The following is a 26,568-nucleotide window of genomic DNA, read 5'->3' on the forward strand; positions in this document are numbered from 1 at the left end:
TGACACATCCTCTTTTCATCCCTAAATGCATCTACTGTAAGCCAACATACATCTCTTCTCTTATCTCAAAATATTTCCCAACTCGACCTCTTCGCTCTTCACAAGGTCTATGTCTCTCATCCACACGCCTTACCTGCTCCATTCACAATTGCAGGACTTTCTTTGGGCTGCACCCACTGTAGAATGCCCTCCCACGCACTCTCCTCCAGTCTCCATTTCTTCAAGTGTTCTCTGAATACTCGTCTCTTCAGGCAAGCTTATCAAATTCCAGAACCAGCCACATATCCTTCTTATACCTCTCCTATCCAATCACATCCCCACTGTACAGGCCACACTTATACTTTCGCACCCTCCCCACCCATCAGTGGCAGCCCCCCTTTCCAGTCCTAAGTGGTAGCACCTCCTCCTCCACAGCACTCAGCCAGAGCCATCACCTCCCAAGCCCTTAGAAGCTCACCTTACCTCGGTTTCCTCCTCACATTCTCCTGTTAGCTAGTCTGACTGGGAGATCCTGAAATGGCCCATTGTTCTTCAGCAGCACTGACTGTCCTCAGCGGCAGCGGTGGAGTTGACTTTTCTCAGTGGCAGCACTATACCCAGCGGCAGCACTGACAGTCCTCAGCAGCTGTGGCGCTATTCGCAGAAGCGGTGATGACTGTTCTCAGTGACAGTGGTAGTGCTGGCTGCCCTCCTCCTGCCGGGGCATTGCATTGTAGCAATGCCGGTTTTACCCCATCTCCCCACCTGCAAGCATTGCGCCGCTGCCACGCAGAAGGTTATGGGTGGTGAAAAAGCTATTGTGGAGTGTGTAAAATTTGGTCCGTTGGGGGTTTCTGGGTACTCGGAAACCCTTCCTTCGTGCGCCACTGTGAAGACAACTTTATTTAATTTTTCAGCATCCTTATTTGCTTTTATGCTTATATTGTCATATCACCAAGCTAAGCTGTGTACTGTAGGTTTGTTTCCTGTGACACCAGTTACTGTAGCTGGAAAGAGTACTGCAGGTTCATATACCAGGGAGACATTAGTTAACCGCTTTATCTGTTCCTAGAAAAATAGGAAAGGGGAAGGGGGGGGGGTGTAATAAAATGCACATTTTGGGGCTTTTTACACTAACAGTCGGTACCCAGTGTATTCGCTCCAGGGACAATGTTTTGGCTCTACGTATGTGTATATGCTAATATACGCATGTGCTGCACCTTTGCACGGGGGGGGATGGAGGTCAGGGGGGTGGCACACGGGAAAGCCCAGCATTTTATTAGTGTCCCCATGAAGCCTCTGGGTGTTTCCATGGATACGCGGGCAGGCCAATGCCTGCCAGGGGTGGGTGGCTGACATCACAGAACGTCAGCCGCCCGCTTCATTCTCAGAGCCGCACGCTGCAAATATAGGTCAGTTAGACTAATTTATATTTGCGAACAGGGGGAAAATAATTTGATAGTCGGTGATTATGCTAAACATCCATTCGCATTGCGGATATTATAAAAAATTGCACACCACATCTATGTGTAGGTGTAGTAAAAAACAGGAAAGCGACCACTTGTTACGATAGATACCACTTAGCTCGGCCACTGGTAATTTTTCCATTGTAAAATGACAGATTTATCTCCCACTGCTCAGAGGGATCCTAATTTGTTTATATTTCAATCTGCTGCGTTTTGTGCTAACAGGCAGCTGAACAGCAAAATTGTAGCAGCAATCAAGGAGTCTGCAGCGCCTACAATCAAAATTATCTGCTGCCGGATCTCTTACAACAGAGCCATCCTTCAGAGACGTCCCTGCATCAGCACAAAACTCCTCAAAAAAGCCACAAACCTATCAACAAATCTTTAAATGATCAGGTGAAATCATTGCTTTGTGTCCCATTGTACACAAACTCCCAAACTGGAAAGAATATTTAGTTGTCACGGTATTTGTAAGTCACCTATTGCACCTTTATGTTATATTTTTGCCCACATAAAAGCTTACATTGTTAGAACAAACAGTCACACAACACAGCTATTACTTTCCATCTCTACCCTCAGATCAATGTAATGAACCAAGGCCTCTTACTCGCCACCAGTAACTTTGTCTAATGTAAAAGTGTGTGCTACTTTTTCTAGTCGTGCAGCATCTTATGCACAACAAACAATTACATTTTCTTGCATAATTGTTTAAAACTGTTTTGTTCATTTCTGTGGATTCTTTTATAGAATGGACTTTACAACAGGATTACCCTCCAGACATATAGCAGGGGTCTGTTCTGTGATCCTGCTCCTCCACTTCTACCCACTCACAATTACCTTTGTTATGTAATGCTGATTCCCCCCCTCTACCCACTGACATTCACCTCTGCACTGTGATCCTGTTTTCCTTCTTCCCCTCTCCATGCTCACAGTCACTGTTGCCCTGTGATCCTGCTTTCCTGCTCCCCCTCTATATGCTCACAGTCACTGTTGCCTCTGATCCTGCTTTCCTGCTCATCTGCTACATGTTCACAGTCAATGTTGCCCTGTGATCCTGCTTTCCTGCTCCCCCTCTATATGCTCACAGTCACTGTAGTCCCGTAATCCTGCTTTCCTGGTCCCCCTCTACATGCTCACAGTTATTGTTGCCTCTGATCCTGCTTTCCTGCTCATCTGCTACATGTTTACAGTCACTTTTGCCTCTGATCTTATTTCCTGCTCCCCCTCTACATGCTCACAGTCACTGTTGCCTCTGATCCTGTTCTCCTGCTCCCCCTCTACATGCTCACAGTCACTGTAGTCCCGTAATCCTGCTTTCCTGGTCCCTCTCTACATGTTTACAGTCACTTTTGCCTCTGATCCTCAATTCTGCTCCCTCTCTACATGCTCACAGCCACTGTTGTCCTGTGATCCTGCTTACCTGCTCCCCCTCTACATGCTTACAGTTACTGTTGCCTCTGATCCTGCTTTCCTGCTCATCCTCTACATGTCACAGTAACTGTAGTTCTGTGATCCTGCTTTACTGCTCATCCACTACATGCTCACAGTCAATGTTGCCTCTGATCCTGCTTACCTGCTCCCCCTCGACATGCTCACCATAATTGTAGTCCTGTAATCCTGCTTTCCTGGTCCCCCTATACATGTTTAAAGTCAATGTTGCCTCTGATCCTGCTTTCCTGCTCCCCCTCTACATGCTCACAGTCACTGCAGTCCCATAATCCTGCTTTCCTGGTCCCCCTCTACATGCTCACAGTTACTGTTGTCTCTGATCCTGCTTTCCTGCTCATCTCCTACATGTTTACAGTCACTGTTTCCTCTGATCCTGCTCTCCTGCTCCCTCTCTACATGCTCACAGTCACTTTTGTCCTGTGATCCTTATTCCCTGCTCATCCCCTACATGCTCACAGTCATTGGTGCCTCTGATCCTGCTTTCCTGCTCATCCTCTACATGCTCACAGTCACTGTTGCCCTGTGATCCTGCTTTCCTGCTCATCCTCTACATGCTCACAGTCACTGTTGCCCTGTGATCCTGCTTTCCTGCTCGCCCTCTACATGCTCACAGTCACTGTTGTTCCTGTGATCCTGCTTACCTGCTCCCCCTCTACATGCTTACAGTTACTGTTGCCCTGTGATCCTGCTTTCCTGCTCATCCTCTACATGCTCACAGTTACTGTTGCCTCTGATCCTGCTTTTCTGCTCATCCTCTACATGTCACAGTAACTGTAGTCCTGTGATCCGGCTTTCTTGCTCATCCACTACATGCTCACAGTCAATGTTGCCTCTGATCCTGCTTACCTGCTCCCCCTCGACATGCTCACCATAATTGTAGTCCCGTAATCCTGCTTTCCTGGTCCCCCTATACATGTTTAAAGTCAATGTTGCCTCTGATCCTGCTTTCCTGCTCCCCCTCTACATGCTCACAGTCACTGTAGTCCCGTAATCCTGCTTTCCTGGTCCCCCTCTACATGCTCACAGTCACTGTAGTCCCATAATCCTGCTTTCCTGGTCCCCCTCTACATGCTCACAGTTATTGTTGTCTCTGATCCTGCTTTCCTGCTCATCTCCTACATGTTTACAGTCACTGTTTCCTCTGATCCTGCTCTCCTGCTCCCCCTCTACATGCTCACAGTCAATTTTGTCCTGTGATCCTTCTTCCCTGCTCATCCGCTACATGCTCACAGTCACTGGTGCCTCTGATCCTGCTTTCCTGCTCATCCTCTACATGCTCACAGTCACTGTTGCCCTGTGATCCTGCTTTCCTGCTCGCCCTCTACATGCTCACAGTCACTGTTGTTCCTGTGATCCTGCTTTCCTGCTCCCCCGGTACATGCTCACAATTACCTCTGCCTACTGTACTCTTCATTAAGTTTCCATTGAGAGCAGCATATAGGGGATGCAGAGTTTACAACGGTGCAGCATTTATTATATAATTTATGCTTTTCTCTGGATGCAAATAATGAGTTAAATAGTGATCAAATACTTCTAATCTAATACAGTTATTTGGTATGTTATGATGCTGCCTCACTTATCTACTGTCTGCTGGATTTGTGAGAGAGAGAGAAGGGTGATATTTCATATAACTTTCCTTTTTTAATCCACATTGATTCTAGGCTTGTGGGCATCGTGTGTTTTATTTTCTTTAATTTTTATGTCTTAATCCTACAAAGTTCAACTGTTTTTTTTTTTGTTTTTTTTTGTATCTCAAGACACATTGGGGGAGTTGGTTCTTACCATACATTGGCCCTCTATGACAGATGAGAGAATAGAAAGCAGAAGAATAAAATGTTTGTTTTGAAATTGTTATTTTTAAATTTGACTGAGGAATTAAGGATGCAAGGGGGACATTTTGCCTTGCACATAATGAAATAGTATCGAATAGTACTTTTATCGGAAAAGCAAGAAATTATTTGAAAATGAAAAAGTGATCCCAAACGGATCATCATCAGGATCAATTCCAACTTAAATCAAACCAGCATCAGGGCAGCCATCCACCAGAGTGTAGATTTCTGGATATGGCTATGCATTAAAGCCTTTAATAACCTTAAGCCTTGTTTAGTGCCATCATATTTTTCTTGTATTCTCTGATGGTTTCATCTTACGGAGCACCCCCCCCCCCCCGGTCTCTGGTAGCTGTCACAGACAGACCTCTGGAATGCTGACACCTGTTGACTTTTTGTGGATACTTACCCTTTGTTATCTTCCTTGAAAAAGATCCTAGCAAGGATCGAAACGTCTGACCTTTTTTCCTGACAGCTTCACTTTGTATGTCAAAAAGTTTTTTCTTATCTTTGTCTTTTTTTCAACTTTGAATAAATAATATGTTTGTTTTTTTTATATAAAACTTGTTAGGCGAGTGCTCTTTTTTCCCCTAGTGGAAACATGGACTGTGTATGGCACACCACGGTGTGACCTTAGGGCACCCCTGTATTGTCTTTTGGTGAGTGCGAGTGCAGGTACTACATTGTATGTATGTATATATATATATATATTTCAGTTGAATGGATTCACTGAACGGTGACTGGTGATAGTAGCTAGCTATGTGATAATGAAAATGGATAGGAGATTGGCGCTCAGCCTGTCTGCCGGCAGCTTGGTCGAGTGTGTCCAGACTCAAATTTGCAGAAGTAATTATTGGGTATGACCAGCGCTCTGGCTCTGATGGTGTATCCCAGACATTTTCTGGGAAGTACCTAATATGCCTGATGGAAAAAGGTGCAGGTGCAGGAGTCAAGCGCATCACTCCAGTGTCTCACCTCCTCTGGCGAACGCCTGACAGCGGGACCCGGAAGTACGTCTGACACTGTCGAAGCGACGCGGTACCTACACTGGTGCAACTGCACGGCTGTGCAGACACCAGCATGAAAAGATCCACACAGAGCGACGTGGGACGGTCTGAAAGGAGAATCCTCCAGGGTATCAGGTAAGTGCCAAGTGCACCGCCGCGACCACAGGACGGGCTGGCTCCGGGCGACACTATTGCACTTTCCGTGACCCCACTATGACTTTATCCATCAACCACCAGCCGGAGCAGTGAACTTACTCCTATCTAGACTGTACATCCAATTGGGCAAGCACACCACCGTCACCGCAGGAGGTGCAGTGGAACCTGCCCAACAATCCCCCTGTGCCCAATACAGATCTCTCCAGGTTGGACATCTAGCCAGATTCCCCGATCCCTCACCCCACCACCACACCCATTACCCCACCCATCCCTCGTGCATGTATGCAGTTAAATACATCCATGTTATGTGCTAACTAAATGCATTTTAATCACCACAAACCTTGTGTACATCCATTCAATGGTATAACCTGCACCTATTTCCATCAGGCATATTAGGTACTTCCCAGAAATTGTCTGAGATACACCATCAGAGCCAGAGCGCTGGTCATACCCAATAATTATAGCTATGTGATAAGTTTAAAGGTGGGAGTTGCTAGCACACTGTATGGAAGATTATACAGCAATGTTACAAACAAGTAGAACTTTTCTACAGATTGCAGTCTTGGAGTTATTTCATGGAGTTTTCTCTCTTACTTCCAGACACCAAATGTTGAAGATCCACAACCAAAGAATAGCTCATCTTCCACGACATCATTTAGTGCATTTATCGACCCAAGACTCCTGCAGTTCTCACCTCCAACAAGCCCCACAGTTTCCCGTAAGTAGAAATGAGAAGAATTTGGCTCATGGTTTGTTATACCATCAGCCTTCAGTGTGAGCATGTACTGAAACTGTCCAAACAGTATAAATCTACATGTCTTTTACCTTGCAAACATTTTTGTTGGAAGCTACAAATGTTGCACCCTATGGGACAGTTGGCTGCAGTCCATAATGCAGTGATGCAGATTAGCCACAGCATCTGTGACCCACCATTGTGCAAAGTGAAGTCCAGCAGACCAATGGAATGTGGCCAAACGCCAGTGATGACAGGCTTACATTTGTATAGCTTTGTAAATGTAACACATTTTGGGCTGTAGTCTACAAGACAACAGATGTCACTAATATCGCTATCCTATAAAATATATCAGTATTCTCTGTGTTTGATAGTAAACGGTACTGAATTTAGTTTACAAGTAAATGAGTTTCATTTGTAACATGCCCTTGTCTTTCTCTTGATTTAGCTAGTGGCATAAAAGTGGAGCCTTTCCGCCGAGAAAATGCAAGGAAAGGATCGGTTGTCAATGTTAATCCGACAAATATTCGACCTCAGAGTGACAGCCCAGAGATTCGCAAGTACAAGAAGAAATTCAATTCCGAGATCCTCTGCGCTGCTCTCTGGGGTAAGTCTTACTAGAAATACTATGTATTGGAATCTAACACTTTTATTTTCTTAAAAGACTGGGTTTTTTTGTTTGTTTTTTAAATGACCGCTATATTAGTATACATGGATTAGTATTCGCAGTCAGAGATAATTATCATGATTTGTGTTGTTTATGTACAGTGTAGGATTTGTTACACTTAAAATGAAAGAATCATTGCTAGTGGAAACTAACCAATAACAGTCACTTTTTAGCATTCATAAATATACATCTAACAATGCTGTATAGAACGAATGCAGATCAAATTGTTATCCATAATTCCCTAGCGCCTGTTCTTCTGGTACGTGAATACAGCCGAATATGATGACATACAAACAATAATCTAATCTCTGGAACACCCTCCTCTCTCTATCAGACTTTCCACCAACATTCCCCCAAAACTCACTTAAGCAAGGTACACACCAAGCGACATATCAGCCATTCAAGTGACGGATATGTCTCTAGTGTTCACTCTAGGATTTTTTTAGGGCAGTGGGGTTTACCACCAGGCAGGACACTTTTTTCAATCAGGAGGGCATATTTTATATTAGAAATTTACATTAGGAAAAAACTGTACTAGGATTACGCCCATATCCTGTCGTAATGCCTCTTACACATTATGGCACACAAGGTAATGCCTCTTAAACATTATACCACACACCATAAAACCAATTACTCACCGAAGTTGTCAGCGGTAGGGAGCAGTGTAAGGGCGCACAGTGCCACACACAAAAAGGGCAGGGTGCATTTTGAGGTTTTAAAAACAGGCAGGGTGTGGCACCCTGCAAAAGAAGCTTAGAGGGAACACTATGTCTGTGTATGACAGCGTTCACAGACATATTACGTCAGCTGTGCAGCACAGCCAGTGCCCTATACAGCTTAAAATATATGGGCGCACCTGGCTGTGTGTACGGGTGGGGCTGACTTTACAGGCAGACGGGCAAATTCTAATGCCTGCCCAGCTGTGATGTTAGAACCAACACACCAGTAAATGTATATGCTCACTTGGGTCATTTTGAAAATGGTGTCCATGTGATGGAATTAACAAAACCTATTCAAAATGCATGGCGACTTTTTCATGTGTCGACCATGCTTGTGCTGACCTACAGTATTGTCCATATCGACCTTGTGCATGTCCATCTATGGACTGTCTACCTGGACACTGTCTACCATTTAGACGGTAACCATTATAAATAATATAAAATGTAGCAGAGCACCAGGATTGGTGGAAGCTAAATTGGAGCAATTACAGAATAAAAATGAATTGTATTTATATATATATATATATATATATATATATATATATATATATATAAATAACTGTGCTAATATGTGTCCAGGAACATCCTCTATAACAGAGCTTATCATTACAGTCCAGGATTTAAGGATATCCATGTCTTATGTGACTTAAGAAGCTCCTCATTCAATTTGATTTAACCATCTGAACCAAGCATCAATATCTTTAAAACCTCGACTGTAATATCGGAATTTGGGAAACTCTGTTACAGAGGATTCCCCATGTGATTACACCGCTGGTAAATGTCTAGAGCATCATTGTTAATAAACATGTGAGGCGTGAACATGACACTGTGCGATGTGACATTTATACTGTGTGCTCTAACATACTAGGTGTGAACTTGTTGGTGGGAACAGAACATGGCCTATTGCTCCTTGACAGGAGTGGACAGGGGAGAGTGTATTCCCTGATCAGCAGGAGGAGATTTTACCAAATTGATGTCCTAGAAGGGCTGAATATTCTAATCACTATTTCAGGTGGGCAGCATTCATACAAATTATTAAATGTTACATTTCTGTGTGGTATGCTTCAGCATGGAAGTTCCCTCATTTTTTATGCCATCCTTCTGCTTCTCCCTCTGTGATGACAACCTTTGGGTATAGTTATGTTTCCTGTTACATACTGTAGTATTTAGAAGATCTAACTACTAGAATTGATTGGTGAAGTCATGTACATTACTGTACGTACTCCTACATATCGGGGGGTATTCAATAGTTTATGCATTCTCGGACCATTCTGATCTCCTGTCTAAAGTGATGGGAGATGGAGGGGTGCTATTCAATAGTTTTTTGTAGTGCACCATTCACGCCCAGTGAATGGTGCACTACATGCCAAGTGCCTGGTTTAGCCACATAAAACAGGGAAGAATAAAACAGCGTTGCGAACAGTGCCACTTGGGCGCCAAAACAAAGCATATTTCTTCTCACTGGTAGAGGAGGCAGCGAGAAGATATGTTAGTGCCGACAGCATGCACGCTCATAAGGCAGCACAATTGAATTGGTGTGCAGGGCAACCTCTAGTGGTGGGTGCCCATTATACAGTTGAATTCCCCCCATTTTGTTTAATATGTACTGTTAAGTCCATCTGGATTTTCCCATATATAAGGGTGTTTACATGTGTTTGCCTGTGTATCATTGTATAAACAAGGAAAGAAATAGGGCCTTATTTATTTATCCATTTACCTCTGAAATTCCTGTGGATACGGCTGCTTCTGCATTAAGTGACTCACAAAAAGTAACAGGCGTACCGTATTTAACACATGAGATATATCAGATATGTAATGGAGAGAATGGCACCATACTGTAGTTTTGCATGGGGTTGGCAATCTTTTAGCTTTTTTCTGACAGCGACAACAGCATAGTCAGGCATTGCTTGCACAGGAACATGGCGAGACAAATCATTTTTTCCTTTTTCTGGTATAGCTGCTGATTGGAGTAGCTGAACCGTCATGAAACGAATGAAAAATTGCCCTGAAACTAAATATTTTCTTATTGCGAATAGAGGCAATAAATCTTGCTGAATTCCTTCTCCCAACAATTGTACTAAAATGACAATACTATTATGTCTGACTGGTCTTGGTTTCTGATTTTTGATTAAGTTAAGCTGGGTACACATCAAGAGCCAAATTAAGGGGGAGGGGGGTGACAAAGGGGTTCAGTTTCTCTGCCCCCCTGCCTATTAGGGGTCCCTTGTGTAGTACTGCATAAAAAGAGCTGGGATCCTGGAGAGCGCTTGTGCCAACACTTCACCTCCCCATGTGCCGTCTTGTGTCAGTGCCTCCTGTGCGGTCAGGGCCACCTCCCTCCTCCTGAGAGCCGAGGAGGTGGAGGCTGCCATCCTCCTGCAACACCAACTACCATCAGACTGGCCCCACCTACAGTGCGCTTTCCAACATAAAGAGTTCTAACTGCAATTTGAGTACTTCTTTTTAAATACCTACATACTGTAAGAATACACTCTTTCATTTAATGATGGCAATGTTTAATGCTAATAATGTATATATATTTTTTTTTTCTTACGGAAGGCAAAAAAAACAAACTGAGAGTTTATTACTTATCATGGCTGAGGAATAAAATTCTACGTAATGACCCAGAGGTAGAGAAAAGACAAGGCTGGGTCTCGGTCGGAGATCTAGAAGGCTGCGTACACTACAAAGTTGGTAAGAGCATGTGTTCATAAAGTATGGGCGGGGGCTGTGAGAAGGAAGGTGGCATCTATTCCATGGAGAGAGGAATTGGGTACATGGCCAGCCACTCCCATCCTTCCTGCACACCACATCTCCTGTAAAGACTATTGCATTTTTGTGCTAGATCTGACATATTACATTCATCATCTGACTCATATTGTGTATGAGTAGAACAATGTATTGTAGCATTTACTACTATTAAGTCACATATACTGTACTGATGTTTTCACTTTTGGTGGCAACCTAACACCTAATTCATAATTTCATGCAAATGCAATGGGTGGAATATGTTGTGGGTTCTGGGCCAGGGCCGGCAACTGAAATCTTGAAGCCCAGAACACTGATATCTCTGGGGCCCCCTCTAACATAGAATGCGGATTGTTATTACATTCCACATTGAATGTATTTTTTTTAATTATTAAAAATTAATAGATAATTAATATTTACAATGCAATATATGGGAGGGCACAGCATTGTGTGTTGTGTGGTTTGGTGTGTTCCTTGATGTGACTAAACTCATTAGAACGGGTAGCCAGACAGGTGATTAGGCAGCCATGCATACAGACCCTGAGTTCCTCAAAGCTTTGGGGCCCCTCAACTGGTCAGGGCCTGGTACGAGTGTCCCCTTTGACCCGCCCCCCCCTGTCGTCTGCCCTGGTCTGGGCAGTGCAAGGACCATTTTGGTTATGTGTGCAGAATGGATCTTGTGATATTGCACAGATGCACTTGACATTTGGGAGTGGCACCTAGCCTGTTTTGAAGGGGTGATGGGTCCAGCGTCTGCATTATTGGAATCAGACTTCCTGGATACGTGTGTTTGGATCCTACGGCCAACCTTTATAAGTTTCAGCTTACGTTGGATGACCAGTGACTGGAACCATTGCTATGGTGATCCAAGTCCACATCCTTAGACGCACCACTTGGATCTCGCAAATGCTATCAACAGAACAGTTATATTTTACACATAATTGCACAGCCGCTTCCTTGTAACTGTGCAATTGCTTCCAAACATGAATCCTGCCCATAGTGCATAGAACACAGTTTTCCATGAGAACAATTGCAGCATATGCCAGACTTGACCGGCTGGTACAACTGTAATATGGCTAAAATGCAGCATTTAAAACAATTTGGTGGACATTTTACACCCAAGTACTTGGAGCAAAATGTGTCCAACTCTCCAGGAAGACTAGCTGAACTGTTCCTAAGAACACAGTGAATAAGAATTCTGCTGTTCCGTTCTGAAGCTTGAAAAGAATATAAAATGAGATGGAATGAAAGGTAAACAGCATAATAGAGTTTTGTTACAATTCCAAAGCAGATGTTCACCTCATAACACAATAAAAAGAAAACCTGGCCATTTGCATTTGTTCTATAGAACAATTTCATAGTGTAGGTGCTCCCAATTTTTAATGTAGCTAATTCCTGTAAGTGGCTGATTATAATATGAATACCATGTGGGTTGATGCCCAATTATCGTTGATTGCACTAAATTACTGTAATAAAATATTTCAGTAACTGATAGCGTTTATTGTTTAATAGTTAAGAAATGAATTTGTGAATTATTGAAATTGCTAGATGATTTTCTTATGTGTATTGTAAATTAAGTGGCCATTAAATTCTGTTAACTATTGAAAAAGTCATCTGAGGTGAGACAGGACAGGGAAATACATATTGTAATTGTAAAATATGAAAATATATAAGATTAACATATAGTGAAAATGATGTACCCTCTCCTGTAAAATCGACTCTTATTTTACATGTGTGTATGTACATTATGAGTATGTGTGTATGTGTGTATGTATGTGTATGTGTGTGTATATATATATATATATCTGTGTATATAGTAGTGCAGGCTTTGTTCGGCACTCCGGACAGGTAGGTAATAACCAAGGTGCCTTCCCCAATATAGTATAGCGAAGGTTTCTCATACAAACATGTACAAGGAAGAGGCGGCACTCAAGTGGATTTCAGAAGGTGCTTTTTAGATTATTAGAAATTAAGTATACATGACAACGTTTCAAGACCTTTACGGTCTTTTCATCAGGTCATACAATGGTTGCAAATAAAAGTGCAAGGTGCAAAAGCTTAAAAAGCTTGTTAAGGTCTTGAAACATGTATACTTAATTTCTAATAATCTAAAAAGCACCTTCTGAAATCCACGTGAGTGCCGCCTCTTCCTTGTACATGTTTGTATGAGAAACCTTCGCTATATATATATATATATATATATATATATATATATATATATATATATATATATATTTTAGAGGAGGGTGTAATCCAAAGTCTCCCAACCTGCAGCGCATTGGAGTAACTACGGGAGTCTGGAGGAGGGGTAACAGCCCTGAAAATTTGTCATTTTGTACACTGCATACAGTATGGAATACAGTATTAATATTTAATAGTACAGATGGTCTATAGTATAGGCTGTTTCAAACATTTAAATAAGATAAAAGGAAAAGGTTAAACATGCCATAATAAATAAATTAATAAACAGACATAATAGAACCAGTACTGCACTTTCTAAGCTCACAATCTCCCATTTCATAGTAAGGCTCCTGTCTCTTCCTTCTAGTAGCTACTCTCTGGTCTATTGTGATGTTTGAGGGCTCCGATCCACACATACAGTAAATGTGGTGGAAGAAGCTGCTCCCACAGGGCATGTGCACCAGCTCTGCTGTGTCCCTTACACTTATGTGGTGGCAGCTCTATTGATCATATTATAAACCATTGCTATTGTTGTAATAATTTAAGAGGAGGGGTGGTTTCTGTGCAACCAGAAACCCCCCTTCCTGCATTTGCCTATGATTTATATATAATGTGACAAGGACTTGCATTCATCAGTTAAAGATGAAGTTTGGTTCTTTATTCTTAGTAGACAGTATTCCAGGATTGGCATTTCTTAAGATACAGCATTGTGTTCTCAGGATACAGCAATGGCAGTTCTCCCAATAAGGGTACTTCCAGAGAATTCCTAACGTAACCCCCGGACCCCACAAGCCCAGACACTAACTGCCATTGAGAACCCCAACCTTATGTCTTGTACACACATATAACAGGAAACACCAGGTGCGAGTGTTAAGTAAACCAGTAATAAAGCTTTACCATTCTTCTAAATACCCCTCCTATAAACCTAGAACACTATAATAAGTACTCCCCCATAATCTTACTAATCTATAGAATGTAATACTATCTATATTCTACTAATGTAGATTTCAACTAATCATATAATTGATATATAACTAGGGGCCTTATTGTAATCTGTTCAGAAAGGGGCGAATTCGGCCCTGTTCTGATGTTTGGGGGACTGCGCACGGTGTATTATGAGCATGTGCAGCTCCCATTTTCGAATGGCTTCGGCGAGCCATTTGCGAGGATTGTAGCGGACTGGTCTCACCCATGGGAACGTCCAGCATTTTATAGGTGTTCCCATGGGTACGCGGATGGGTCCATGCCTGCCCGGGACAGGTGGCTGACATCACAGGACGTCAGCCCCCCGTCCTGACTTCATCCTGGTGGCCACATCCCGGCAGTTTCTACTGACTTTTATTTGGGAGGGCAGGAGAAATCATTTGATGGTCATTACATATTCCCTCACATGTTATGAGGGGAATCGGCAACAATGGGGGGGGGGGGCCAGGCGCTCGGACGGGGGCATCTCTGGCTGATGGAGTGAGCATGTAATAGTGACTTTGGTTATGAACCCTTCCCTTGTGATCATGGTCACTCCTCTCCTCAGTGGTTTTGGCCACACCCCAATCAGTGTCAAATGTTTTTTATGTCTTTTTCCCATATAAACACAATAGTTATGGTCATTTTGGGGGGAAATACCTTGCAAAATACCGCTGATCATCAGGACCGTTCTGCCAAAATTGGAATAGTGGCAACATGTGGTAAATTGTGTAACGTTTTTGTAAACCACGAGTGTTTACACAATTGTTGACTTTTCCCGCAGAGGGGAAATGTTTATAAAGATCACTTAAGATTCCACATAACACTAGTTATTTGCTTTTGTCATTATAGTTAAATATGAAAGAATAAAATTCCTTGTTATTGCTATGAAGAACTCTGTGGAAGTGTATGCATGGGCGCCAAAGCCATACCATAAATTTATGGCTTTTAAGGTGAGTCATCCATCATCTCTGTATAACACTTGCCAGATGTGCACTGAACAGTGATAGTCCAATTACCGTTAAATTGTGCTTTCCAAAGTACTCTTCTTCCCCCCTAAGAGTGTTCTTTACTGCCTCTTATTGTCCCTTTGTCTTTAATTCTACTTCTCATGGTATACTTGTATATAGCAAAGAACCAAAAAGTTTCAAATCTGCATATAGAATAGACATGCATTCATTTATTTCATTTTATACTAAGCAAACAGAACATTGCCCGTGCACCTGTGTCCTATAGGCGTGTTTGTCATTCAGCTTCGCACCAATACAATATTATACAATTAGTGTTTTCCTGCATATATTTTAACAGAAGTTGAAAGAAGGATAGTTTTGCAGAAATAAAAATTTAAATATACAACTTCATACCTTTGAGCAGCAAAGTCCAAAGCTATAACCTTCAAATCAAAGGTAGGTTACAAGAGACGGTGCCCTTTATCTAAGGATCAGCACTGGGATCAGCAGCGGCATTACACAAGCTGCAAGGTTCCGGATCAAACTGATTGGAAGACTTTAGAGTTCTAAGGCAGAGTCCCCGTGCAGCCTTCAAATAGAGATTTGGGGATACACTAGATGTAACAGGGGATTTCAGAAGAAACAAACACTGAGCAAAGTATAAAATTATATCATATTGTGTCTCATGATTCATTTCTAATACATATTTGCCCTTTGATGTTAATAAACATCTAGAGATAAACTTTATGTGCAAGCTCCACAGCTGAATAAGGTGTCTCAGGGCTGATCTGTTAGTATGGTACTAGTGGTACTTGTGGTGTTAGCAAATGTCTATAGATACTGAAAAATAAATATAACTGCACAAAAAATAATTGTGTGTCACTACAAAAGAAGAATAAACAGCTTTTCCTGCTTTTACAAACATAAAAAGCAGTGGCAAACGCAGGAGTTTTAGAGGGGGTTTTCCAAATGTAATCGAAAATCTCCCACTCTGCAGCACATTGGAGTAAGTACAGGAGTCTGGGGGAGCATTAACAGCCTAGAAAATTGGTCTTTTTATACACTGAATACTGTAGGGAATACAGCATTACTATTTAGTAGTAGTTAAATAGTTATTACAATTTAACAAGTATAGGCTGTTTAAAACAATTAAAAAGGTCAAGTGCATAGGAAAAGGTTAAACATATCATGATAAATTATACCAAAAATAATAACAACAATAGAGCCAGTACTGCACTTTACTGCACTTTCTAAGCTCACAATCTCCCACCACATGGTAAGCCTCCTGTCTCTTCCTCCTGGCAGCTGCTCTCTGGTCCATTGTGATGTTTGAGGGCTCAGATCCACACATACAGTAAATGTGGTAGAAGAAGCTGGTGCACTAGGCATGTGCAGCAGCTCTGCTGTGTCTTTTACACTGCATGATGTGTGTGTCATAATTTAATGCACTTGCCAAGAGGAGGTGGGTTACCAGGCAACCAGAAACCCCCCCCCCTGCGTTGGCCTATGTTGACCAATCGTATCAACAAAATGGGACTAATGCCGAGTTAATCACAAGACATCTGTAATTGCTCCCGCATTGCTTGTACTGAATGACATGTATATATTTGCAAGTGTTATAGATTGCATCTTTGCAAGTGTACCACCCCCAGTCCCAATAATATCTGTCATCAATATCAGTGAGTGTACTTGCACCTGCCATACACTTGGTGCAAAATACCTACCCAACAACTGGAATAATTACGTGTATGCACATCTCTATAAAGCCTACTCTAACTAAACAGGAATTAGTCAGATGAAGCACAGCACCGCTCGGTGTGAGAAAAAAATCTGCATCCACTGCTTCTTAGCACTTTGCACACAGAGGGTGGGATGCAATAATGTGAAAATGGGGTAAAAAACTATTTTTAAGCTCTCAGACACGGAAGTCTAGTGCACATCAAATTGTAGAGTTGTTCTTTTACTTCCACCCTGCCGGCTGACTAAAGTTCTATATAGATGGGTTTGCGTCTAAATTTTAGTCACCCTGCCGGCTGACTAATTTCGCGTATATAGCGGTTTGCTATAATTATGCCCTAACCCAGCCCATTATGGTAATTTTGCTCACATATGACGTGTCAATAACCCAAATCGAGACAGTGTGTACGGTGGTACAATCTTTTTCTTACGACTGTTTGGAAAGGAGTACATTGGATCCGGGCAGCAGCGACTCAGCGGTGATCCAGGCAGCAGGGGGCTTGATGTAGCAATAAGGGTGGCGTGTGTTGGGGATCCAGGCAGCAGCTGTCAGCGGCCGTCCAGGCAGCGGCTACTCAGACCTTGATGTAGCCCTATTTGCTGAGCGGGAAGCACTCTGATTTTGAAAAGTCTGACCGGACGCTGATTGGCCGGCCACTCAGCCAATCATTGTCCGGCCAGTCTATTCAAAATCTGCAGCGCTTCCCGCCCGGCGGCAAATAGCGCTACATCAAGGTCTGACCGAGCTGCCTGGACGTCTGCTGACAGCGGATCCCACCACACGACGCTTGGATAGCTAAATCAAGCTCCCAGCCCTCTTGCTGCCTGGATCACTGCTGAGTCACCACTGCCTCTGCCTGGATGGATGCAGCTGACAGTTGTGTCTGGTTCCCCGCCACACGTTGCTCAGGTAGCTACTTCAAGCCCCCAGGGTTCCCCCCCCCCCCCCGCTGCTGCTGCACATAGGTGGGTGGAGTGGGGTTGTGAGGAGGAGAGGGGGGTCCCTAAAAATTATTTTGTCCAGGGGCCCAGTAGATGGCTAAGACGGCCCTGAACCCTGCCCGTCTCCCATATATTTTAGTTATGTACCTCAACTGCTATAAATGTTGTTCTGAGTTACCTGTAGTCAGATCTTGGTTCTTATCATATAGAATGTTACAACAGATAAAAAACACTTGGCCCATCTAGTCTGCACATGTATAAAACACACAGTGGAGCTCATTTTTTGGGGGGAGACAATTAAGCCATCAGTATATTTTTGGAATGTGTGATGAAAGCGTAGTAACCAGAGGAAACCTATGCAAGAATGGTGAGAATATACAAACTCCACACCATTAGGATTGTGGTGGGAATTGATCCCAAAACCTCAGTGTTGTGAGGTAGCAAATAATGCTCAGTATTATGTCCTTGCAGTGGCTTTCCATTTCATACATCTCTGACATTGTAGCACAATAAAGCAGCGAGTGGCATAACTACAGAGGGTGCAGCTGCTATGGGGCCCGGCAGCCGGGGGGGTCAGAAACCCCAGCAGGCTGTCCTCTGCACCCTTTTGAACTTTCTTTTATCTTAAATAGTGCGGCAGACGCCAGCACCCTGCACTGCCTTGTGCCCATGTGATTTCTTTTTGAAGCAGGAGACTAGCGCTGCCGCTTAGTGAAGGGGCCTGCAGCAGTGTGACACAGCGAGCACTAGCAGGAGGAGAGCCCTTGCTGTGGTGCTTGTTGATGCTGCATTGTTTTGTTATGTAAAGGGCCATGGTCACAGCTCCGGGTTAAGGCCACGCCCCCCGACTTTGCCAAGTCCCCGGCGGTCTGTCTTTGGCTCTGCCTTCATCCTGCTCCTTCCAAGACGCTCCTGTGGTCTTGCGCTACAGGTAAATACTGTGGTAGTGTGTGTGTGTGTGTGTGTGTGTGTGTGCTTCAATGTGAGTGTCAGTGTGTATATGTAATTATGTATTGTGTGTGTCAGCATGTGTGTATGTGTGCCAGGGTGTGTGTGTTATTGTGAGTGTCAGTGTGTGTGAGTGTCAGTGTGTGTGTTAGCAAGTATGAGTGTCAGTGTGTATTATTGTGTGTGTCAGGGGATGCATGAGTGTCAGCATGTGTGTCAGTGTGTGTTACTGTGTGTGTCAGCGGGTGAATGCGTGTCAGCATGTGTGAGTGTCAGTGTGTGTTATTGTGTGTGTTGGCAGGTGCATGAGTGTCTGTGTGTGTCAGCATGTGTCAGTGTGTGTTATTGTGTGTGTCAGCAAGTGCATGAGTGTCAGCATACCTCCCAACTGACCCGCGGGAACGTCCTGATATTTTGGGACATTCCCGCATCCTCCCACCGCTGGCAGTGTCCCGCGGCAGGGGGGGGGGGAACATTTGGGAGTCCCCCCTGTCGTCCGTGAATAGACATTGTGTGCATGCGCACAGCATCTGTTCTTGCAGGAAGAGGGCCTGGGGGCTGGCCAGCAGCTCACAGAGCTTCTGGGCATGCCCCCACCGTGGCGGAAAATGGGGTGTGGCCTCGCGGTAGCACCTTGAGTATAGACCACGACCCTTTTTGATAGGTCACGCCCCCAACAATTTGACGCGCACATTCGACGCGCACCCTGTCCCGCCACCAGTGTCTCCAAATGTTGGGAGCGGAGGTATGGTGTCAGTCTGAGTGTCAGTGTGTGCTATTGTGTGTGTGTTGACGGGTGCATGAGTGTCAGTGTGAGTGAGTGTCACAGTGAATCTGTTTATTTACTGTAGTTACAGTGATAGTTTGGAAACATTCACTGTTTGTATTGCTATATATCAGAAGTTCCCTGAGTCTGCGCACACTCTGTGACACTAGAGGCCTGCAGTTGGTGAGTGCATAGGCTGGGTTAGCATTTAAGAAAAGAGGATTTTGCCCCTAGTCTTTCTCCTCACTCACTCCACAATTCTTTCCCCACTATTCCCCCTCTCTCTTTCCTCTTTCTCCTCTGACCATCTCTCTTTCTCCCCCAACTCTCTCTCCTCCACAATTCTTTCCCCACTATTCCCCCTCTCTCTTTCTCCTCTGACCATCTCTCTCTCTCTCTCTCTACCCATCTCTTTCCCTTTCTTTCCCTGACACCCATTCTCTTTCATTCTCTCCCTCTCTCTCTCCTCCTACCTATCCCTGACACTCACTCTCTCCTCTTTCTCTCCCTCCCTCTCTTATGGTGCCCATACACTAGTAAGATTTATCTTCAGATCTGGCTGGTTGGAACAAAAACATGGTTATGGATGAGTGACAGTTTCAGTGGCGTAACTAGAAATTTTGCTCCCCCCTGCCAAAAATAATTCTGGCGCCCCCCCCCCCCCCCCCCAAAAAAAAATTGTATTAATCAGGCACCTCTCCATACCTCCTTCCCTCTATCACCCTTGTACCTCTAATACACCCCTTGTCTCTATTAACCCTGCACCTCTCCCTCCCTCCTTCCCTCTAATACTCTTACGCAGATGTGGACAGAACAAAGGTTCTGCTCCTTCACAGAGGACTGTGGCAGAGCATCACAGCTGGAGTGCCACTTAATTATGGCACCCATGGCGGGGGCTGCTGAGCGTTAGTTACGCCACTGGACAGTTTGTCAGTTTTCCAGCATTTCCAAGCAAATCCATAACCATGTTTTTGTTCCAACCAGACAGATCTGCAGATAAATCTGCGTGTGTATGGGCACCTTAACACTCTGTCACTGCTCTCACCCCTCACTTTTTCTCAATTGCTCACCCCCTTTCTCTCATTCCTTTTTATCCCCATGAAGCCTGCTCCCTCTCTCACTTTCCATTCTTTGTCTCTCACTCCCCACCTTCTTTCTCCTCTGACCATCTCTCTCTCTCTCTCTCTACCCATCTCTTTCCCTTTCTTTCCCTGACACCCATTCTCTTTCATTCTCTCCCTCTCTCTCTCCTCCTACCTATCCCTGACACTCACTCTCTCCTCTTTCTCTCCCTCCCTCTCTTATGGTGCCCATACACTAGTAAGATTTATCTTCAGATCTGGCTGGTTGGAACAAAAACATGGTTATGGATGAGTGACAGTTTCAGTGGCGTAACTAGAAATTTTGCTCCCCCCTGCCAAAAATAATTCTGGCGCCCCCCCCCCAAAAAAAAAATTGTATTAATCAGGCACCTCTCCATACCTCCTTCCCTCTATCACCCTTGTACCTCTAATACACCCCTTGTCTCTATTAACCCTGCACCTCTCCCTCCCTCCTTCCCTCTAATACTCTTACGCAGATGTGGACAGAACAAAGGTTCTGCTCCTTCATAGAGGACTGTGGCAGAGCATCACAGCTGGAGTGCCACTTAATTATGGCACCCATGGCGGGGGCTGCTGAGCGTTAGTTACGCCACTGGACAGTTTGTCAGTTTTCCAGCATTTCCAAGCAAATCCATAACCATGTTTTTGTTCCAACCAGACAGATCTGCAGATAAATCTGCGTGTGTATGGGCACCTTAACACTCTGTCACTGCTCTCACCCCTCACTTTTTCTCAATTGCTCACCCCCTTTCTCTCATTCCTTTTTATCCCCATGAAGCCTGCTCCCTCTCTCACTTTCCATTCTTTGTCTCTCACTCCCCACCTTCTTTCTCCTCCCCCCCCCCCACCCCCAGGGACATTGTAGTGACAATAGTGGGGCGGCCCTTTCAAGATTTTGCTATGGGGCCCACAATGGTCTACTTATGCCCCTGACAGCAGCCCCTGGAGCGTAACACGTGGCCTGAGTAAGGGCTACTAATAACTAGAGCAGGGGCATGATGGAGGGGACTTACGGTGTTCTGAGTGGGGGATGGTACTAACTACCAGGACCCGGGCATGATGATGGGACCAGACTGGGTCTGCCACCCCCTCTCCCTTCCATGAGCATTGTGCCCTTGGTGAAAAAAAAGACCAAATCTGCTGTACAGGAGACTTTGTAAAATCTGCATATATGTAGCATGTTTAGAGATGGATAATGTCACATGTTTGGACCTTCTTACACAGAAAGGTTAACACTAATTATTCTGCCCATGTAACATCTATACTTAAGTTCTACAAAATAAAAACACAGTCCATTTTTTGAGTGAAAAAGAATTTCAATATATTAAAAACATATTAAAAGATTTAAAAATTATTAAATTAAATCATTTAATTAAAAAAAATCAGTTTTGATGGACAGGCCCAGGGATTTCAGGGCGCAGCAGTTGGAGAATGGCACCTCAGGTCACCCAAGCTCCCTTATTCCAGATGTTACTTGGCCACTTTATACATCCTTCTAATTTTGCGGAGGAGGTTCTTTATTTCCTTCTGTGTGGCTTCAGGGCTCAAATCATTTTGTTGGACTTTCCCCGGAAGCTGCCTAGCTGGAGACTGAGGCAGAGCATCAGCTGGGGAGGAGGCTGGCAGTTGGGGATTACGGCAGCACATCTTGGTGTTCCAATCCCGCTCAAGGAAAATGTACTTTCTTGGGGACGTCAAGTTCTTGGGGACGTCATCCTCATCTAAGAGAAGAATCAGCATATAAGTCACTGTGTATTTATCACAAGCAAACACTAGTCCATCATACAGTACATATTCACATGACATTTACATACACACTTTCCATGAAATGGACATTTGTGGGTAGTAACTGGGTGCATTAGTGTTCTTGTGGGAGTGTCATAGGAGTGCTGGGGGCATGTAAGCCGCTTCCACATGTGCTTGCATAGTTTTTATGCAAAATTAAATAGCTCAATGAGCAGGGTATTTAACAGGAACACAACAGGTTATTGGTTTGAATAATGGGTATGGCAGTATATTGAAATTTAATTAAAAATTATTTAACTTAATAACAAAGAGTTCTGAAGTTAAGTGCACAAATGTTGTATAAAGAGGATGTGTTTCTAAGTCTAATAATTTGCAGTGTTCTCTAATATATATACTGTGTATATATATATATATATATATATATATATATATATATATCACAGGAATCAGTGTAGTCATGTCCCTTCCCATTTACCCTAGTGAAAAATTGGGAAGTGGTCTCCATAAAGTCTAATATGGTAATGCAGTGAGAGACATAGTATGTTCCACAGCACCAATGGCCGGCTGCATGACTCATGTGTCCTGCTAAGCTGTCCACCGCAGCTTCTACCTAGAATCCAGGACAGTGGAGGAATTTTTGGATGATGAGCCAGCCATTCTTTTGACGTGTTTTTTTTTTTATTCTACTGCCAATTCCAGCTTCGTCCCACCACTCACTGCTCCCCAGCTCTCCTGCTCCCTGCCGCTGCTGCAGCTCCCCGGGAGTTTTACATGTGATATATCGCATGTAGTAATGGCACATCCAATGCCAAATTGTAAGTGAGCCTCCCGGTAGCTGCCGGGGAGCTCAGGGGGAATTTGGATTAATTTGTCTTTAGGACAAGTCAGACTAGTATATGAGGGCCTTTAGGGGGGCTGTGGCTATTGTCAGTATCTGAAGAAATGCAGCAGATATCGGAGATATAACTTACATATGAGTGAAACTAAATATTTGTGGCTAGCCCTCCAAATATGGCTGTTTTTGAGGAATATGTCACTAATATATGATGATAAATGGACGTCTTGTGTGGTTACTGCTCAGTTTGTCTCAGTGTATGCAGTATCAAATACATGACTTTAATAATAAAAGGAAAAGAGGCTTACATGCTATAATAGCGTGGTCTGCTTTTACAGGCCCAATCGATGTTATTCGTTGGTCCGACAGTTTCTTTTTGATAAAGAATTTATCACCTTTCTTGCATCTCACATGATGCCTGCGAGATGCAAAAAGAAATAAAACAAAAACAAGAGTAATTACACAAATAAATTCTCTCTCTCTCTCTCTCTCTCTCTCTCTCTCTCTCTATATATATATATATATATATATATATATATATACTGTATATAGCGTAGGTGTGTGGTCAGCACTCCAAGGCTTTAAATAACAGGTAACAAGCAGGTGGCTTACGTCAACGTTTCAAACTTTATGTTTTTCGTCAGGAAGAAAAACCTAAAGTTTGAAACGTTGATATAAGCCATCTGCTTGTTATCTGTTATTTACAGCCTTGGAGGGCCGCCCACCCACCTACACTATCCATACAGGGTAATTATTGGAAGGGTGCAAGGTACAGTGTTTATGCACCGGAGTGCCAGCCTTTGGACATTTTTAATATATATATATATATATATATTCTGTTTTTGCTGACCTGACGAAGGGCAATAAAGCCCGAAAGCTTGTCAATCAAGGAGCCTGTGTGGTATGAGTATCATTTCGTAAAAGACCGTGGGTGCAGGATGCTGGAGATGTTATATATATACTGTATATATATATATATATATATATATATATATATATATGTATAATATATATATATGTATATATATATATATATATATATATATATATGTATATATATATAAACTCTCCAGAGAATCCACACTTGTATCGCATCCAAGTAAACAGGGGGGTGCTCCATAAGATGAATGAACATCAAAGTATAGAAGAAAAGGAATGGGCACTCACCAAGGTCTAGGTACTCAAAGTAACATTTTTATTTACTTTGATTACCTAGATCTTGGTGAGTGCCCATTCCATTTCTTATATATATATATGTGTGTGTGTGTGTGTGTACAGTATGTATGTGTATATATTTATATATATGTGTGTGTACAGTATGTATTTGTGTATATATATATATATATATATATGTATATATATATATATATATATATATATATACTATATATATATATATATATGGTACTGTGGTGCCGGCACTCAGCTCCTTGATGATGAAATGTGTGCCCCATGCCCGGCACTGGGGTCTTGTAGAGAAATTAACATGTAGCCTCCTTGCTAAGTTAACCTTTCAGCCATTTATTGTGGCTTTTATCAAAACAGCCAATAAATGGCTGAAACGTTACCCTAGCATGGAGGCTATAGGTTAATTTCTTTACAAGACCCCAGTGCCGCACACCGCAAGGACAGTATATATATATATATATACATATGTATATATATATATATATATATATATACTGTAGCAGCAGCAGCCAGCAGCAGGATAAGAGAGGGAGGGAGGGGAGCTCCTGGTGACCCGCTCGCCCTCCGCAGGCTTCTTGGCAATGGGCAGCTCTTATAACAAAAGCTTCCCGTTGCTATACTAATCGCATATGTTAGAGCATATACGAATAGTATCGTTGGTGGCAAGGAGTGGCAGTACCTGGTGGCGGAGGTTAGAGCATCCCGCCCATAATTTACTACTTAGTTTGTGTATACCACAGTATTTATATATTTGTTAGCTTATCCTTGGATGACACAAAACTCAATATGATGCCCGGTTACTTACATTATTTTTATTGAATTTATGTGAAAAAGGTGTTTCTCAAACCCTTTTTACATTATTTTAGTTTCTTCTGCACCAAACCCTTTAATTCACATTTTATTTAGGACTCAGGTTGTATTTTTCATACTTATAATGTGACATGTAATATGGTCAAATTTACTAAGAATAGAAAAGCTCCAGCAGGCAAAACATTCATATATATCTTATGGTAAGTGCACCTCATCACAGTCTGCTAAATACAACTGAGATATTACATGGCTTATACATTTTAGGCGTATCACGATGCTTTGGATGCGCCAGTAATCATCACCAACTACTAATGCCAATGTCCCCCTATGGATGTATTATACCAATTACTCCCCCCCCCCCTCCATAATTGGCACGACAGTAAGGACCTGGTGCCTGATATTTGGGAGATACTAACCACAGCAGTGGCTGTTTAATGGCCACTTCTGCAAAAATAGTCTCTACCGAGTCTACAGACATCTTCTCTCTCCAAGTCTGTACAGGACACTAACTGCCAGTACTCCAAACACATTATAATGCTGCAACGTGTCATAATAGCAATGGCCAGGAGCATCAGCCAATCAGATCATGACTATGAAAGTACATAAGTGCAGGCTTGCTGGGGGTCAATATCTTGGTTATTTTTTTTATGATATGCCCCCTTTATGTGGTTCTAAATACATGCAGATGCCCCCATATATATTTAAAAAACATTATGGAGAAACGATGGGAACAAAACACTGTCACTATAGCACAGGTGCCACAAGATCAATACAAATTTTAATGAATTTAACATAGTTTTAACTTTTATATTAAATTAAATTTTTACATTTTGCATGTATTGTTTACCTGTAATATATGAGGAGTGATCTGCATTGAGGCCTGTGAGAGTCGCAAGTCCGGGTGGGTTATAAATTACCCCGGCAGGTGCAGTGCTTTGCAGGTACAATGTACACAGGTGACAAAATCACACTTCCTAGTCGCCAATCCAGGATCACACCAACAAAATGAAAACACTGGTTATATCTCCTAAAGTAATCCCGCAGTATCGGAGCTTGTAGTGGGCAGATGAGAGGCTGTAGTCAGATTGTGATAGGTGGGGAAATGATAGGACTCTGGGTGTCCTCTCTCCATGGCTGTTGGTGACCGTTGGCTCCATGTGCAGGTGCCTTGGTCTCATGCTGACCTTATCTATGCTGCCCTGTAGCCATACAGGCTAACTAAGCCTTTTAACCATGTTATGGCCAGGGGCAGATGTAGCAATGAGAAAATCCCTAGGCCAAGCAATAATGGCCTAGGGATACATACACTGAGTTGGGCAGCTTACAGGGGTAGTATGTGCATGTCTAGCAAGGCTAACCAGTGACTGAATGGCCCGTGGACCAATCAGAAAAAGGGGTGTCTGGTTTGTTGGGGGCGGAGGTATGCTCAGTGTCCCGGCACCTTGGGAAAAAAAGAAACATCAGTTCTCCTGTGCCATCGATGTAGGGAAACAAACTGGTTCTTACACATTGATGGCCAATGTGTTCAACATCACCCCTAAACCATCGATGATTTAAAATCATCTATAGTCGATGGTCATCCCTACTGTACCTGTGCTAGAATCTGGACTCAGAACAAGGTTCCCCAGCTTTGTTCCTGCTCCTGC

General features: G+C 43.2%; 1 protein-coding gene and 1 long non-coding RNA gene across 3 annotated transcripts in view; one reads left to right on the forward strand and one right to left on the reverse strand.

Annotated features, from left to right (window-relative positions):
* NRK (Nik related kinase) overlaps nucleotides 1-26,568 on the forward strand; it is a 275,460-nt gene that overhangs the window by 194,893 nt on the left and 53,999 nt on the right. The window contains exons 23-28 of one of the 2 annotated variants that reach the window (XM_083159430.1): nucleotides 1,671-1,841; nucleotides 6,487-6,604; nucleotides 7,068-7,226; nucleotides 8,874-9,017; nucleotides 10,565-10,699; nucleotides 14,750-14,850. In XM_083159430.1, the coding sequence (XP_083015556.1) occupies nucleotides 1,671-1,841; nucleotides 6,487-6,604; nucleotides 7,068-7,226; nucleotides 8,874-9,017; nucleotides 10,565-10,699; nucleotides 14,750-14,850 (828 nt within the window). The remainder of the gene's footprint in view (nucleotides 1-1,670; nucleotides 1,842-6,486; nucleotides 6,605-7,067; nucleotides 7,227-8,873; nucleotides 9,018-10,564; nucleotides 10,700-14,749; nucleotides 14,851-26,568) is intronic. The other variant, XM_083159431.1, reaches the window with a different exon arrangement.
* LOC146036662 (uncharacterized) lies at nucleotides 21,732-26,070 on the reverse strand. Its single transcript, XR_014460908.1, has 3 exons — nucleotides 25,770-26,070; nucleotides 23,233-23,342; nucleotides 21,732-22,064 (listed from the first exon to the last, which is right to left on the reverse strand). It is a non-coding gene; the product is annotated as an uncharacterized LOC146036662 (long non-coding RNA).

Source organism: Crinia signifera, chromosome 9 (assembly GCF_055691185.1).
Source record: "Crinia signifera chromosome 9, ASM5569118v1, whole genome shotgun sequence".
Classification (NCBI taxonomy): Eukaryota; Metazoa; Chordata; class Amphibia; order Anura; family Myobatrachidae; genus Crinia; species Crinia signifera.